General features: G+C 46.3%; 1 protein-coding gene across 6 annotated transcripts in view; it reads left to right on the top strand.

Moving 5' to 3' along the window:
* Positions 1-16,711, top strand: part of FBXW4 (F-box and WD repeat domain containing 4) — a 58,628-nt gene extending 41,917 nt beyond the window's left edge. For 5 of the 6 annotated variants that reach the window (XM_085230186.1, XM_085230188.1, XM_085230191.1 and 2 more), the window contains 4 exons: positions 2,272-2,337; positions 15,244-15,384; positions 15,564-15,705; positions 15,945-16,711. In XM_085230186.1, the coding sequence (XP_085086312.1) occupies positions 2,272-2,337; positions 15,244-15,384; positions 15,564-15,705; positions 15,945-16,061 (466 nt within the window). In that variant the 3' untranslated portion in view covers positions 16,062-16,711. The remainder of the gene's footprint in view (positions 1-2,271; positions 2,338-15,243; positions 15,385-15,563; positions 15,706-15,944) is intronic. The other variant, XM_085230189.1, reaches the window with a different exon arrangement.
* Positions 16,712-17,278: the final 567 nt, after the last annotated feature.

A 17,278-nucleotide genomic window follows, 5' to 3' on the forward strand; every position in this document is an offset into this window, starting at 1 on the left:
TCTTGACTAAATGGAAGCAGCTTTACCCAGAAGAGACTTGTTTGTGGCCCTGAGGCCTGTATGTGATGCTGAAGAGAAATCTCTTCATCTAATACTATTTTTTTGGGTGGGGTGGGTGTTGCGGGTAAGAATTGAGGAGGGAAAGCTGAAGTCCAGGACTGACAGCATGAGCAGGGATTAGACCTTGCCGTTCCTCCCACCTTTTTCTCCCTGTTGGTGTGCCTCCATGCTAATTTAGACCTGTGACTACCATCAAAGCCTTGCTGCATACCTTCTGCACAAAGGGGTCTGTCTCCCACGTGAGGGCGTTCTCTGCTGGGACAAAGTCAGTTTGTCCCCCAAAAGAAAAATCTTAAGCACCCAATTGCCTGCTTGACTGACTCCCTGACTGCTATTATGTTTCTAACCACGGTAATTGGCTTTAGTAGTTATTAATGGATTATGCTTGGGAAGGGAGGGACAGAATCCAACACCTAGCTTTGTAGATGAGGGACTCCCTGACATAAGTGCTGCTTTCCAGACATGGGGTACGGCTCGTGAGCTGTCAGAATGAGTCTTTTTAGCTTGTTTCCTCTGAGACAGGAGATGTTTGCAAGAGGGGAATATTTCATTCTTGGTGGAGGGAAGGCAGGTATTGAGCTGAAACCTTGTTTCCAAATGCAGAATGCTGCAGGTGATAGCTGTCTGCCTCTTCTGATCAACATACTTGGCAGTACTGCTTCAGCCTTGTAATTTCAGGTTGGATATTAGGAAAGACTTATTTTAAGAAAGAATTGTTTACACATTGGAACAGGCTGCCCGCGGAGGTGATGGAGCCACCATCCCTGAGGTGATCAAGGAATGAGGAGATAGGGCGCTGAGGGATATGGTTTAATGGGCATGGTGATGGTGGGTTGAATAGATGATTTAAGAGTCTTTTCCAATCTTAATGATTCTGTGACTTGGAGAAAGCAATTGCTCAGCTAAAACATGGAACTGGAAGTAGAAAGAGTACTGAGTTCTTGCCCTTCTTTCACATGGCTCTACTTTGGCTTTGATCAAGTTGAGTGCATGTTTGCTGCTGGATGCCATGTAATGCCGGTAGGAGTGCTTCTCGCAGAAGTCATGGTCCATGGAAGAATCCATTCCTGCTACATTAGAATCTTGGAGACACCTTTTGATTTCCGAAGGAAGAATCAATGAAATGTTTTAAAACTGCTATTTTTGCAGACATTACATATTTATTTTCTTATTTTGCTTTCTACTTTGAGCTGTCATCCCCTATGTCATGTTTAGGCAAAGCAGCAAGTTGGCTTTTTTTGAAAGCAGGCTGCACTTCCTGCATTTGTGCTATCCTCGTTGCAGTGACTTAAACTTAGTTTTGACATCTTATTCTCAGCAGCTGTAGTAAATATGGCTTTTGTGAGAGATCATTTATAGCTTACTTAGAAATCTTTGTATGAGTCTGTTTCTCTTCTTTACACTGAGTATTGGAAGCTGGCACAAAACAAGCAGTGTGATGTGGATAGCTGTAGCACCCATGTTCCTGCTGCTTGAGTTTGGAGATTTGATCCTCTCTTATCAGTTAATTTGAAGCCAATGACTGTTAGCCAGTCTCTGGACTGAGCATATGCAGCAGGGACATGGCATCACCCAAAGAGGACTTTGTGACGGACCTGCTAGAAAGTGTGAACTAAGCAAAATATTGCTGCCTCTAGCAGAGGCTGTTGAGTACTAGAGAGGGCATCCTGATCCAGCTTTGAAATTGGCCTCACTTTGAACAGGCGCTGGACTGGAGACCTCTATTCTGTGGTTTGTTAGGTCTGTGATGCTGCAGCCAATTCATGATTGTGCTGGGAAGCTGCCAACACACAGGCACAAGACATGAATTGAAAAGTAATGGGGAATTTTCCATGAAGTTTTTCTGCAGCTTATAGCCCTGACTATATACGAAATGTCCCAAGTATGTGCTGTTTTGAAAATGTCATTGCAATTTACAGCTGCTCTTGGTTTAGGCTTTCCATCCACACATGCAAATACATCTTTATGTCGTGCCAGTTCTCTGCAGTTTTGACCTGCTTCAGCTGGAAAGCTCAGCCCAGCTACACTGACGGAGCTTCAGAGCATCTCTCCCTCTTCTGCAACCTGCCCTTGTGAAATTCAGTGGAACATGCTGAAATAGTCTCAAGCCAAAATTCAAGTGTGCCTTGTAGCCCATTTTCTCTGTCTTGCTCACCCTTTCTTCATAACTTAAGGATTGGTAATTGTTTCTGTTTGCTTGTTTTTAAACAGCTCATTTGTGACAGGAACTGCCTGCTGTGGACACACGTCACCTCTGAGAATCTGGGACTTCGAGAGGTGAGTGGGCATCCAGGTAATGGGGAAGGACTTGGCAAGGGAGAGTGAATATCAGTAGGAAATGGAAGGCTAAAGATGGCATAGGATCGTTCCTTTGGTATGTGTGGGCAAAAGATGTTTAAATATGACACTCAAGGCCAGGCTGGATAAAGCACTGAACAGCCTGATCAAGCTGTGAATGTCCCTGTTCATTGAAGGGGAGTTGGACTAGATGACCCTTAAAGGTCCTTTCCAAATCTAAGGGTTCTGTGATTCTATGAAATATGAGATGTGAGGGCAGCGTGTAGAAAGGTGTGTGATGGAGTGATTTTGGTTCAGTATGGTGCAGCTCCACATTTCTCTCCAATTTATGGCACAGTAATCCTTGGTATCTAATGAAGATACTCTTGTTTTATTTGGTTTCTTCTTACGATCCAAATACAGTCAGAACATTCCCATTACACCTTCCTTTGCTCCATCTCAGTTGATGCATCAGTTCAAGCCAGAGGGGAGTGAAGTTACCCTGTGTCCTTCCGTTTTCAAACTTGTCCGCGGTGTTGAGAAGCCAAATGTGAATGCGGGCTGTACAGCCATCTTTTCCGGGCTGGTGTTTCTGGCAGCTCAGGGAGGTGAGGGTGGCGACAGGTTATCTACTGAAGTGATTTAGGCATGTTGTCTTCTCTCTGTCTTAATAAGCATTGGAGGTTAATTGCTGTGGCCTCTGATTTGGGGCCACTGAGTAGTTCCTGTCTGGTAAAGGTGCTGACCTTAATGACTGGGGAAATGTTGGGCTCAAATCCTGACGTGAGACTCAACTGCTGACAAATTTGAAACTCTTAGCCTGAGGGTCCTTGTGTAATGATGGACAGATAGCAAATATTTGGCAGGATTATTGAACGGCAGCTCAGCTTTCCAGAACTGGTATGCTCTATGTAGGAGTGGCACAGGACAGATTATCAAGGCAGTGCTGTCAGGATTGAGGAGAGCTGGTAAGGTCTGGGAGGGGAACAATGACAGAAGGGGCCCAAGGGTTGTCACCAGGGCTGTATTTGGGAATAGGAGGGTAGAAGGAGATTGGTGTGGATTCAGAGTTGGTCTGAGGACAATTGTCTGCTAATCTATAGCTTAGGTAATTTAGATTGTCTGAGTCAACTACATCAAATATAAATATAAAACACTTTATTTCCTTTCCTCTGAAGTAATAAAAGTGAAGAGTTGGCAGAAGATGCATCCTGCAAAGGCTGGGCTAGAGTGGGAAAGACAGCCCTACTGTTTTAGCAGTGGCAAATGTTTCTTGGTTACCTAATCCAGTGGTTCCCTTGGTGTGCTCCAGAAGGATACAGGCTGCGCTGTGATACCCCTGCCCATCAAATCTGCTGATGATTCTTCAATAGAGGCATCTGACAGGAGTGAAGAGGTTGGCAACCCTCTCCCCCTGCCCCAGCCTCTTTGACAGGCTTTCCCAAGGAAGCCTGAAGAGATAATAAAGCTGTGGAGAAAATAGGATTAAGGTAATGAACAGGCACAACGGAGTTTGATCTTTCAATAATGTCAAAGCCTGAGTGACAGGCAAATAAAAAAGCCAAGGCAATCTAGGCCACTGGGCCTCTGTTGCAATGGCTGCAGTGTCAAACTTATTCTTCCCTGTTCGCCTGTCACAGCTGGAATGCACCATGCCACTGGGGCTTTTCCACCCTGGGGATCTGTGCGTGAGCTGGAAGTCTCGTCAGCACATGCAGAGCAGGAGGCTGGGTGAGGAGAACTGCTGGGAAACTGGCATGTGAAGCTTGATGTGATCATTCATAGTGAAAGAATATGGAGTTGTCCTTGAAGATCTCGACTTCTCCATAAACTGTTCTTCCCAGCAAAGCTTTAGACTGTTTATTAAAGCTTCCAGTGGTTGCTAGCAACCATGTTGGAGGGAAGTGCTGATTTGGGGCTTGTGCATGTTGTCTTCCTGCTGAACACTCCTGAACTGGGAGTGTGGTGTGGAAACTCAAAATCTTTGAGTTACCCAGGACTGAAAGACTCCTCCTGTATCCAGTGTGTCCAGTTAATGTCATGCAGCTGAAGCCAGACTCTGCCTCCTAGTTAGGTGTTTACCCTTTCCTTATGATCATGAAGGGACAGAGTCTGACCTGTAGAATCTGACCTGAGGCTGAACATGGCAAGGACGTATTGCTACGAGCATAACTGAGACAACTTCTCTATCAAAAAATGATGCAGTGATGCAGGGGAGAGTGATGCTTAAGATACGTTCTTTAAAACTACAGGATCCTTAATGTTGGTATTTGGTGCTGTTTAAGGCCTCAGTTTATTTAGCTGGTGCATGGCGGTGCGTGCAATGTCTGTGGTATTCTCTTCCCTTGGGTAGGTGGTCTTTTTCTCCAACAGCTGAGAGATGGAACATGCTACAAAAGGATTTAAAGCTTAAATAACCTTTTGTGTACTGATCTTCTTAGTTCCAGGCCAGATAAGTCCTTGGCTGGTGCTTGTAGCTGTTGGTCATGGTGTATTTTCGTATTTATGACCTTCGCTGTTCCCTGACCCTGGGGCCCCTCTGAGAGAAAAGGGTTAATGTCTTCACCTGCAAACGTGTTCTGGGCACTGGAAAAGGTTGGTTGGGTTTAGAGGCAAAGAAATTTTTCGTGAGGAAAGGAAATGCTTCTTGCTGCATCCCACCCCCACAACTGTCTTTCATTTCTAACTCTGCTTATGATGGCGTTGGATCAAAGCTAGAACAGGCAGCAACAAGCAATTGTCAAAGGCAGTCTAAAGCAGGGGAATGACCGCGTAATGCCAAGACACTGTCTCTGATGGCTGAAATTCCAGCTGCTGCTACACCTGGCCCTTTCTCCTGTAATAAGAAGGATTTTTTTTCTTTTGCTTTTGAAGCTGACTAGCTACACCTCTGGAGGACATATCCCACAGATGCTACATTGTGCCACCTGATCGCTTTTAGATGTGGGGAAACTGCTGTGCACTTATTGCTACTCAGGATCAAGGTGTGTTTGTTGAGGGGGCTGTGAATACCTTAGATGATTAGAGGTCTGTACAGGAAAGGAGAGCTATTAGTAATGTAGGCCACTGGATACCAGCCTGTGTCCTTGCAAGTACCAGGTCTTGTTGACTTCTGGGCTTCATGCAAGTTCCCTTGCCTTTCTGCACCAGTGAGGGCTGTGGGGGCAGCTGCCTCTCTTTCTGATCACGCACCTCTGCTCCTGCTGGAAGTGCACCTGCCTTTCTCTTCCCAGACCTTTCTGTGTCATCTGCCAGTGCTAATGTGTGGCTTAGCATAAGAGAGATCATTAATGGCAAGCAAGAGAGAAAGAAATTTTCTTCTGTTCCTCTTTCTCTTACCTCCTCTAATCTCCTTTGGGAGTCTAACCTAACTGCCTGGGAGATAAGGGTGACACTTCTGGAAACAGCCCAAAGTCAGCATTTGTCCTTTGCCTGCAGTGTGCTGTTGCTCCCCAGTCTGTCATGGTTGTCTGCATGTCTTCATGTGCAGAGAGACAAATGCCCCTTCCTCAGAGATGCTCCTTTGCATGGCAGGGTACTCTAGATGTCACTTTGCAGCAGCTCTTGGAACTGTTATGCTAATGATGTTTGAAATGGACCAGTGTTGCAGTATGGCAGCACTCATGCTGTAAACACTTGGAATGCACAAATCCTACCTCATCCTTCCCTGTGACACAGTGTGACAGGCACAGGGCAGGAGAGCCTTTGTGTAAACTCAGACAATGTTAACTGTGCCCTGCAAACCTCCTCTACCTTTTAAATATCCACTCTTTGTCCACCTCCTCCCCTCTTCTGAAAGCATTTTTGCTAGAGTGGTTTCTTGTTTTTCGGGTGTGTTTTTCTTCTTCTTCTTCTTCTTTTTTTTTTTTTTTTTTAAGAGCCCTCTAATTTCTCGTTCAGTTTTTCTCCCTCTCCTGAGCCCTTTGAAAGTGGCTTTACGCCGTCACTGACACCAAACTGACACTTTGCGTTTCCCCACTTCTTGTCCCTTTATGGCAACAGATGTTGAAATTTTGTATCCCTTTTATCTGTCCCTCTTTGCCCTCTTCCTGTAATTAGGTTTCCCTTGTTAGCAGTACAAAGTGGCCCGGTTTGCTGCCTGGCCTTTTGAGCCATTGTGTCTGAGCACATTTTTTTCCTCCTCTTTCGGAAGAGTTCCTTCCCCCTTAAGTAATAGGCAGGGTGTGGGCCAGAGCTGTGGCTTTTTCTTGTTTCTTTGTTCTCCATTTATCTCTGCCACCTTTTTCAAAGGGATGGGGAGAAAAAGACAGAGAGTGCGTGGAAAGGGAAGATACAGTGTTTCATTTCTTGACCGTCAGGCTCCCCTGATCTTCAGGTGTTCAAGGCAGGTCCTTTGATGTCTGCATGTTTTGGGGTGGTGGGAGGTAGAGGATTCCTGAAAGTGGCTTGGGAGTGGAGGAGAAGGGAGATTCAGGTGTGTGGCTGGTGCCCTCAGCAGAGGGGTGGGCTGCTGAGCAAGTTGGTAATCCGTGTTTGCCTCTCATGCTATTCCCTGTAAGAGGCAGCATAAGCAGCTGGCTGAAGTTTGTGTGAGCTTGCTGCTGCTTGATCTCTGGTATGTGTTTCCATGGGACCTTGCTAGGTTGCGTCTGTCTGTGAAGTAGGGTGGGCAAGAATTAGTTGCTGTCTCTCAAATCTCAGTGTATGTTGATCTGCATCCACTTTGGCAGCTCTTAAACCAATTGAGTGAAGGAACCTGAGCACAGTTGTCAACAAGGAGGGAGAGCTTTAAAGCTTTTGCTCCCTGTGCTGTTCTTAAGCAGCAAGTGTAATGTGACAGCTGCCTGCTATGTAGCACTGGTTGTGCACTGTGCACCGTAAGTGCTAGGCCCTGCAAACGTGGACCCAAAGCAGACTTTGGTCCTGGCTTCATTGTGTACTTGATGTATTTAAGGGCTGAATTCTTTTTCTGACTGCTATATGAGGTTTGTAAGCTGTTTGGGAACTAATGGTAGAATCTGATTGCTGCTGGTGCTTTCCTGTTTAACTCCAGTCCTTCTTGTCTTTGTGTCTTATTGTACTCAGATTTTCTGCTCATAGAAGTAAGTAAATGAAATGAAGATCTGCAGAAGTAGCTCTCGGTTATAAAATGTGCTAAGCTTTTTTTCTAGAAGCTTGGTCTAAAATGCAGAAGTGTCGTGTTCTAAAGTGAGTTATGTAGAAGAGTGCTCTCTTCAGAGCTTTTAACTTCAAGGTTTAAACAAGTTTGAGATCCTCTACAGCTTCTCACAGGGGAGCAGAGGGACAGCACTGATCTCTGCTCTCTAGTGACAGCCACTCTCTGGGAACGGCATGGAGCTGCATCAGGGGAGGGTCAAGTTGAGAATTAGGATAAGGTTCTGCAGCAAAGGGTGGTGGGCCTGGAACAGGCTCCCCAGGGCAGTGGTCACAGCACTGAGCTGCGGGTGTTCAAGAAGTGTTTGAACAGTGCTCAGACATAGGACTGGGATTTTGGGTGGTCCTGTGTGGAGCCAGGAATTGGACTCGATGATCCTTGTGGGTCACTTCCAGCTCGGAGTGTTGTATGATTCCAATTTAATGACAGAGGTTTGGGTGAAGGGGAGCAAACAGACTCAGAACTGAAGTTCCTAAATCAAAAGGAAAGGTAACTGTCTCCAAAAAGGGTGGGGAGTCTGCTTCATCCAGGCATTAAAACTGGATTTATTTAGTCACAGAGTAGTGGATGGATATCTCAGTGGAACCAGGAAAGATGAGTGGTAGGAAATATTCTGGCACTTATAATAGATTCACAGGATTTGGGGGACAGAAGAATGACAATACCACACTGTTAGATGAAGAATCCCTTCTCTTGCCCTGCTTTTCTATGGATTTATCACACAAATAATCTTTCTTGATGAAAACATTCTTTCCAGGCTTTGTGTGAAAAAGGCACCACGTTCTTTTTAGGCTTGAATTTCTTTCTCAGTATCTCTGTCTTGGCTGAACAAAGTCCTTAAATCACAGTAAGTGATTCAAAACTTGTCCAACAGTGAGCTAAACTGCTTTCTGAGCTGTGTTTGCCTGAGATAAGTGAAAGCAAATGTGAACCTTTGACTGCCTCCTCTCAGCAATGGGATGATCCACAGGTAACTGCCCTTCCTCAGATAGCTTCTTATTCTCTTTTTCTAGGGCAATCCTGCTTATTTATTGCTGTGCTGTTTCCTCTTCCCCTCTACACATGACTTTGTTTACTCTTTTTAAAGCATCAGTTTTGAGTGTTCCCATTAATATCTACTTTGGTTAAGTGGGAACAGAAGTGTTGTGCCTTCCTGAAATTCAAGGGAAAGGGGTTTGTGATGTGACAGTCTGAAGTCTATCATAGGGACGTTTTAGTCTTCAGGCACACCCATTCTTGATCTGTTCATATTAAATTAGTTTTGCACAATGACTGTCGTGTTTCTATTTTGGTGCTCAGAGCCATTCCCTCTGCAGTAAGGTCAGCAGAATGGGGAGCTCAGTTGTAGATCTAGGCAAAGGAAGAGCAGGTCTCTCTCCTTGGGAACTGCTCGCGCTTGTGACTTGAGAAGCAAGACTAGAGGCAAACTGTTCTCTTGCCTTCAGGCATGAATTAATCCTTTGACAAGGCTGCAATGAAATTCCTACCCCAGTTCTGCAGCTCTAAACTGTGGGATTAGTTTTCCTTGCTCTGAGATCTCAGACCTTGTTGGAGGCAGGACGCCTTCGACAGCCAACTACTTGAGCCAGTGCTGGAGGAGGCTCACTGCTATAGGGTGCTTCTTAAGCGCTCTCTCCTGGATGAGTGCTCCTCTTAGCAGTTTTGTGGTCAGAGCACTGTCTCTTGGTTTATAATGAATAACTTCTGTCTGATCTGCTTGTGCAATGTATTTCCTGTGGTATGCATGTGGTCTAAAATCAGTTTTGGGCCTTGTGGTTCTTCACTCATTTTCTTTTTACTTTTTAACATCATTTTTCTCAATCTTTTGTCATGTAAGCTGGACATTCTCTGCCTTCCTTTTGTTAAGAGGACTCTGGTGCATCTTAACCCAGAAGTAAAACACTTGTGAGAGGAAGAACATACAGGTATTTATCTGAGATCCTTTTCTCCCCACTGCAGTTGTGATTCTCTAGCACTGCGGTTGAGTGTGAGGCCAGCTCCTGCCCTTTGGATGTTACATGTCCAGGGCATGCTGTGGCCTTTGCTCTCCTGTTCAGGCGTATTTATGACAACTTTACAAGGCCCTGAACAATTGGAGAGCGCGGGTGGGGGCTGGACACTCCAAATGCATCAATCAGTTTCATCCCTCTGAGCCAAAGTAAAAGCAATCTTTATTTTTCCCTGGGTTGAGAAAGAATCAACAGAGGCAAGAGAGAAGAATGGGAAGGAGTGAATGAGGAACCCCCTCTGCCACTGGCTAGTAGTAGCTCATTTAAACAGATGGCTTTGTTTTGATTTGGACTCTCCATTTTTTTGTCTCTCCACTAAAGGAGGCCTGCAGAGCTCAGTCCAGAAAGGGAGCAATACAGCCTCCTGTTCCCACACAAGTGGGGCGAAAGGCGAGAGGCTTTGAGAATTCCCTGCTTCTTTTCCTTGCCTTCCTCTTTTTCTCTTCCCTCAAGAAATCACAGTTTGAGAGAATTCCCCCCTGCTCCTCCCGTTGGAAAGAAAGACAGAGAAGACATTCTTGACATTCTTTGCAGAGAAAAGGGGTTAAATGTCTGAATTTGGGGGTCACCATGTTATACAAATTGCAATCTAATCGTTTTTACAAGAACACACGTGTGCTGAGAAAAGGAGCCATGGACAAGAAAGAAAAGGGGGCAGACAACTTTTTTTTTGTCCTATCTTTTTTTTTCTCTCCCCCCAAGGTTTTGGACTATTGTCATGTCCTGTCTCTCTACCCTCCTCACCCCCGAGAGGGAGAACATTGGTTTTATAGTTAAATTGGTCCGTAAAGCAGAAGGGCTTGGTGCCATTTCTGTTTGTTTTCCCAAATAAAAGCCCCAGCAGGGTCTCTTTTGCACCGTTGTGGCTTTATTTGAAGAAACTGGCTTTTTCCCATAGCCCAGCGTGTCAGTTTATCCTCTGAACTTAACCTTACGGGAACCCGCACAACAAAAACTCACAGGGTCCCCGAGCTGGAAAGGTAAAGAAATTGTATCTTTTTATTGGACCATTTAAAGCGTGTGTGGGCCAATTCAGAGAAAGCAGAAGAAAAGAAGGCAAAACTCCCTCTTCTGTCTCTTCCCCCCCGACACAATCTCAAACCATCGTTGGTGTCATTCCCCCCTACTGCCTCAAGGCCCTTCAGCTGTGTTGGGGAAGCTGAGAGAGGCATTTCTCCTGAAAATCACTTTAAATCACTTATAATGGCATCTCAGAGCCATTTCACATGGAGGTCACCCCCAGAATTCCCCAGTCCTATCCACACCTCCCTGCAAGAACCTTGGCCTAGTGCCGAAGTAATCTTGGGGTAGGATAATTCTGTGAAAAACAGCTTTGCCAAATAGCTCTGTTTCTCCCTGTGTATATTTGTAGATGTTGCTTAACCAAGCCTTTCTCTTCTTAGAATAACCTGCTGCATCCCTTGAGTCTAGCCCCAGGTGCAAAGCACCTGGAAGAGATGACAATTTAGCCCTTCCCTTCTGTTTCGGTGTTCTCTCCAAATTGGATGACAGGGGTTGTACAAATGCTACAGTCCAGATAATTGTCTTGAAATGGGTTTTGTTTCCTTTCTCTGTTTGATACCCTATTCAAATATCCCACTGTTTAGAATAGAACAGTGCACTTTTCAGTATTTATTTATTTATTTAAGTAAATGCTTCCCAGCTGGCTTGCTGGAAGTAGATTTTGATGCTAAAATATGCGTATGGAGCAGTGCTTGGTTTTGGCCTACTTCTGTGCAATGGCTTCTCCTCTCTGATGGATAGTCACAGCTCACAGATGAGGTTTCCAGAGCGAATGAGTTATGTCCTCAAATTCAGGCATATCTGTTTTCAACAGATGTTCTGAATTCAGCAGATTCCTAGAATGCGTTTAATACTAAACTTGTTTGCTGTGTATTTGTGTAATATCAATGCTAGTGAATCAAGTTTGACAAAAATTTAGGGTGGGGAGAAAACTGTGTATTGTTTCAACCCAGCTTTTGGATTGTAGTTCACGTACATCAAAGATAGCTGGCCAAGACCTGAAGCAATTGGACAGAGTGCAGGTAGGGAGCTGCAGACTTCTTCAGAGCTCCATCTGTCAGCAAGGTCTCAGGGAAATCCTGAATTCTTATGGTCATGCAAATGATTATTTTTGCTTGGGAAGCTGTAGATTATTTCAACTTTGTAGTCTTTTTTTGTGCCTCTGAGTAGGTGTCCACTGCCCAAATGAGTTGTTAGAAAACTATTGGAGATGTGCTGGTGTATCTACTGCTTTTTTCTTGCACCTTGATAGGTCATCCTGATCATTTTTGGGTTTTCAGGCAACAGGTGTGGGTTTTTGCCCCCTTTGGAAATGGAAGCTGGTGAGGACTGGGTTTTGAAGGCAGGGAGTAGTTGGGATAATGAAAACTGAAGAATTTGTAGGCACTAATTTGTGATCCTGAAACTGGTACACCCATGGTTGCAGAACATTTCCTTCCCAGCCAAGGCTCAGCATGGTTACACATGCTTGGAGGATATGGGGCTAGCTCAGCATGGTGGCCTGGTTCCTGGAATTGCTGGCCCAGAGTCACATAATTTGCTGAAAAATGGGAGAAATATTAATCATATTCAGTGTCTTTATTTATTTTAGTGTACCCATGCCAAAACTTAGCTCTTTCTGGTTTATGTGTCCAGTGTGCAAGACAGTATGATTTTCCCCTGGTGTCAGGTTATAAGCTTTTCACTGTAGCAACTAATGTGTTGCTTCTGTAAACTGCTAAAGGGCTGCTGCTGTAAGTAGGGGCTGGACCTCCCAGCTGAAAGCTGTCTTGGCTGACCTATTCTTAGGGCAGGAGGATTGAACCGATTAACAAACAAGCAAAACAAGGTCTCCTTGCTGCAAAGTGACTTGTATGCATCTATGCTGCTTTTCTGCCTACTAAGGAAAACTAATCCTGGTGGGGATTTTGTTTGTTTTCTTTTCTGTTGTCTAGGCTGGAAGGGAATTGGAGGAACTCCCATTGCTGAGGTGCTTGGGTACCACTAGTGGTGAGGTGTTAAGGCATGGTGAAACACTGGAGCAAGGCACCTGGATGGTGCTCAGCATAGTGCAGGAAAGCAGGAATACAGTCTCTCTGGTTTTTCCCCGGGGTTCCTTGATGTTTAATACTGCTTTTTTTTTTTTTCATTTGGAAACATTAACAGCCTGACATTAAAATTTGCTGCTGTCTTGCAGCACTGCATCCTGAAGCCTGGTCTGGGGACACAGGAGACAAGCTTTTGTGTGGCCAGGCTCAATCTGGATGTAATGAGAACTTGCCAGAGGTGGGAGCATGTTAGGAGACCCATTTAAGGCACCAGAGAGGAAGAAGAGGTGCTCCAGCACATAAAAGATTCCTGGATGTTATTCAGCATCCTGCTACCTTTCCTTAGCACAGTGCCTCTCCGTGCATTTTAAAAGTGTAGTAGTAGGGAAAAATGATGGAGGGTAAATAGTACAAACAAGTGTCAGCCAGGTAGCACATGTTCAACAAATGTGCTGCTGGGTAGAGTTGTCTGTGCACAGCCACTGAAACAGCTCATTTCCTATGAGCTGCTCCCTGCTTTTCCTCTGGCAGCAAGCAGAGGACTCAGGTTGGGCAATCTGTCTTCTGCTTCTAGCAAGTAGACCAAGGGCTCATGATGGAGAGAGCAGCTGCTTCCTCTTTGCATGTCTTCTGACACATGTCCACACATACGGCTCATAGGATCAAACAGGTTGTGTGGAGGCCTTGAGAACAGCATTATGCCTGTCTGTCTGTCCTGCTGACTGTGCAGAATGGCAGATAGAGTGGATCAGTGCACTTGGAGGGGCAGGGCAGCGCCAGAGCTCAGATGTCCAAACCTCCCACACCCCGTAGTGAAGCTGGAGGACACATCTACTTCAGCTCAGACTGAATGTTCGACCTCCAGATCTACAGGTGCAGGTGCAGAGTTGCAGCTAGGTTGGTCTGTAAGTAACCCTCCAAGGGTTAACGTATTGTGAGAAGGTTGCAAAGGCCTGATGCCTGGAATCCCCTCGATCCCTTGCCTAAAGAAGTACAAAGTCCAATAAGCCAGCACCCCTGGATTCGTGTTGGGGGGGATTAATTCATGCACTTGATGTTAAAGCTTGTCCGAGAGGTTTGCATGGGGGGGCCATTGCTAGGGCTGGTTGGCCTCTCTAAATGGTTGCTAGGGCCCTGGCATCAAGGGCCAATGTAGCTGCCCACAGCCACGGTCACGGAGGGAATTACACAGCCACAAAGAAATTGTTATTCTACATAATCTGCTCTTTGGAGAGTGACTGTGGGGAAACAGGCTGGCCCCAGCATGCCGCCAGCTCTGTGATCATAGAAGCGTGCTGGCTGCAAAGATCGGCCAGGGCTCGCCTTCTGATCTGGGGACACCAGGGCTCGAGGCGCTAATCTGCTTTATCAGCGATTTCTGTCTCCTGACACAAAGGTGTTTACTTGTTTTAACATCTCCTGGGACTCTATTTCTCCTTTTGTGTGGTCTTTATCCCCCGACGAGGGCTTTAGCCCAGATTACAGACAGAATTAAGGCATTTGGCGATGTGCCTCAGAACTGTGTGATGCTGGATCAAGGAGCAGAAAGTAACAAAATAATGGTGGGAAATGCTGGGAGTGACCCCACGGCGGGGTTCGTGCTGTCGGCTTTCAGGACCGCTTCATTGTCCTGAGAACCAAGCGCCTGTTGGAGAGGGCGGCCGTGTGGCAGGGTTGGAAAAGCAGGTGCTTCGAGGTTTATTGTGTCCAGCATGTTTGATGTAAAGGGTGTGAGGAGGAGGCGGAGGAAGAAGAGGAGGGTTTGCAATAGGTGGCCATCTCCAGCAGCTGGGCAGATTGTCCCCTCTGTTCCTGAGAGTCTGCTATGGACAGGTGTTGCTGGCTGCTGGGGTGGTTGGAGTGTTAGTGGAGACAGGCTGTGGCCTGTGCCCTAGGCAGTGCGTAGTTTCATGGGACCGAGAGAAGGGCCTCAAACTTCTCCCAGCCTTGCTGGCAGGCCCCTTTTAGAGTGGTCCCTCACCAGGCAGCTGCTGCTCCTAAACATGAAGAAGCAGCTGAGTGATATGGCCACAAACTTTGAACTTCATGGGGATTTTGTTTGAGCTTTTCCACAGCAAGCAAGGAATTTTAAAAGGACAGCGGGGAGGCTAGCCTTTGGGAAATCATCTCCAGAGCACACCTAGGGTGGCTCTCTTGGCCTGTCATGTTCAGCCCCAGATAAGGTGTTTGCATCATGCAGCATAATGTAACAAGGTGAGGAAGAGCAACCATGGTGACCAGGAGCAAGAGTCTGATTTGGCTGTGGATCTGAGCTGTGTGTCAAAGATTTCGTGAAATACCCTAGCAGACAGTGTGCTAAAGAACAGAATCTGGGACAGAGTCAACCAGAGGAGTGGCTGCTGTGGATTATCTGGAGTTGAGTATCATTTCCCATGGAAATGGAGCCTCATCATTCAGCGTATTGGTCACTTTTCCCAAGGAAAATGATCCCCTGTTGCTAGGGGTCAGCTCTACCTTGGCTGATACCTTATTATGACCAGCTGTGACTCCTGCTAGTCACTTTCCTTGGCAGTTTGTAGCTCAACCAGTAACAGAAGCTGGAGGAGGAAGAGCAAAGCTGTGCAGGCTGTTGCGTTCTGTTAAATCGCAGAAATGAGATCTAGGAGATTTCTGTGACATCTCTGCTCTGGCCTGCTGGACTGGAAGGGCTCTCTGCTCTGAATGATTCTTTAATCATGTTTCATTGCAGCGGTCAGCTGTTAACCTGCTTAGGGACTGACTTTCACCATGGAGCTGGAGTGCTTGATGTCTTCTATGAAACTCCCTCCCTTCTCCTCTCATGTGGGTATGACACTTACATCCGCTACTGGGACATACGGACCAGCACCAGGTGAGCCTATCCTGCTGGCATCTGGGGCTTGTGCAAGGATCCTCTGGGCTCTCCTTGTGCAGTGCCTGGGGATGTGCCTGCAGCTTGGTTAGCTGCCTCAGGCAAATGGGACCTCAGTTCCAGTCCAGGCGCTGGGTGGTGGAGGCTCAGCTGCTCTCTGTTTTGTGTTGTCATTGCAGAAAATGTGTCCGGGAGTGGGAAGAGCCCCATGACAGCGCCTTGTACTGCATAAGGACTGATGGGAACCATATGATTGCAAGCGGCTCTTCCTACTACGGAGTGGTGCGCCTCTGGGATAAGCGGCAGACTCAGTGCCTGCAGGTGAGGGCTGGTTGGAGGCCAGGCAGCAGCAGGGCTTCTGGCTCATTCTCTGGCAGCCAGGTACCCATGTCTCTTTGAAAGAAGAGAGAGAGGCTGCTGAGCTGTCTTCGGACTGAGTCTACCATGGGAAGCCTAACTTTTATTCCTGCTTTGCTAGGCATCTGACCATTTGGGCCTGAGAAACCTGTTGGGGTCTTTGACCCCTTCTTTGAAAAGCTGACTCTCCTGTTTTCTTGCAGAGCTTTCACCTGTCTTCACCCACCAGCAGCCCAGTGTACTGCCTCCGTTTCAGTACCACCCATCTGTATGCTGCCCTGGCATCAGCCTTGCACGTCCTTGACTTCACAGCTTCGTGAAGGGCATCGTAACTGCTGGTCACCCCAACTCAGCAAAGTTGACACTTGGTTCAGGGAAAAGCAGTGCAGGAGAGGTGAGAGTGGCCCCAAGGCATCTATAGAGATTCTTTGCCTGCCAAAAGGCTATATTAAAGAGTCCAAAAGGGGCAAGGCTTAACAACTTCATCTGCCCCTTAGTGGAAATAAAGGCCAATTGTCCTTTACATTTTTTATTTTGTGCAAGTCAGAGTTTGTAATATTATCTGTTCTTGTTTTGTTTTGTTTTGTTTTTGGGTTTTGGTTGTTTTTTTTTTAATTCTCCTGTGGACATATTTGAGGGGCAGGTTGAGCCAGAATGCCCTATCAGCTTGTATGCTGGTCAGGTTGAGATCAGCCAAACTCTGAGCCATGTGAAGCAAGTCTGTGTGTGGGGTACACTGATTTGGCGGAAGGGAAGGTGCCTGGAGCAGGGACTCCTTTTCACCTGTGCTTGCTCTCTTCACAGCTGCTTGTGCTGTTCTTTTCAGCCAAGAGAAAGAATTGAGCTAAAAGGCAGAGCCAGCCCTGCTTTCAGTGTATGCCTCCCCTAGCTGGCCATCAGGTCAGGCAGTGCACTTGGCAGGGCTGAAACAGTTGTATTTTGCTAAATAAAACTCTGAAGGGAAACAGAAGAGAGTGTTTGTTTTGTTTCAAGTCCCAAAGGAGCTGTGATGTTATCTGCTGGTTGTAGAGGAGACTGGCCCTGTTTTCAGACAAACTGTATGTCTGGAGGATCTCTCTCTGGGTAGATGCTGTGGCACTTCTGTGTTGAAGGCAGTTGCTGGAATCTTGGCTCTCTTACCACTTATTCAAACAAGAAACAAAAGCAAGATCTGTAACTCACTTGCTACCTGCATACAAGCAGCAAACTGGGCTAGTGCAAACACCAAGGCCTTGCTGTGACTTACTGGGATTCTGTAGGAACATCTAAGAGGGCTTAACTTTTTGCAACGGCCTTCTGAACCTGACCAGGACTGAATCTCCCAGCTGTAGCTTTCATGTATTCTGTGCTGTCTCAATGATTGTGGATGTCTGTGGATGAGTGCAGCATTGTCTGGTCCTCCTCGGAAAAGGAGGTGCATGAACTGTATTAGGCTGTGAGTTTGGGTATCCTGGATAGGTGAAGGAGAGTTTTTGTATCACAAGCTGGCAACACCTTTAGGGCAAAGCAGCCAGCATGGTGCTTTGTTAGGACTTGA

This window comes from Meleagris gallopavo, chromosome 8 (genome assembly GCF_905368555.1).
Source record: "Meleagris gallopavo chromosome 8, MGAL_WU_HG_1.1, whole genome shotgun sequence".
NCBI classification, from domain to species: Eukaryota; Metazoa; Chordata; class Aves; order Galliformes; family Phasianidae; genus Meleagris; species Meleagris gallopavo.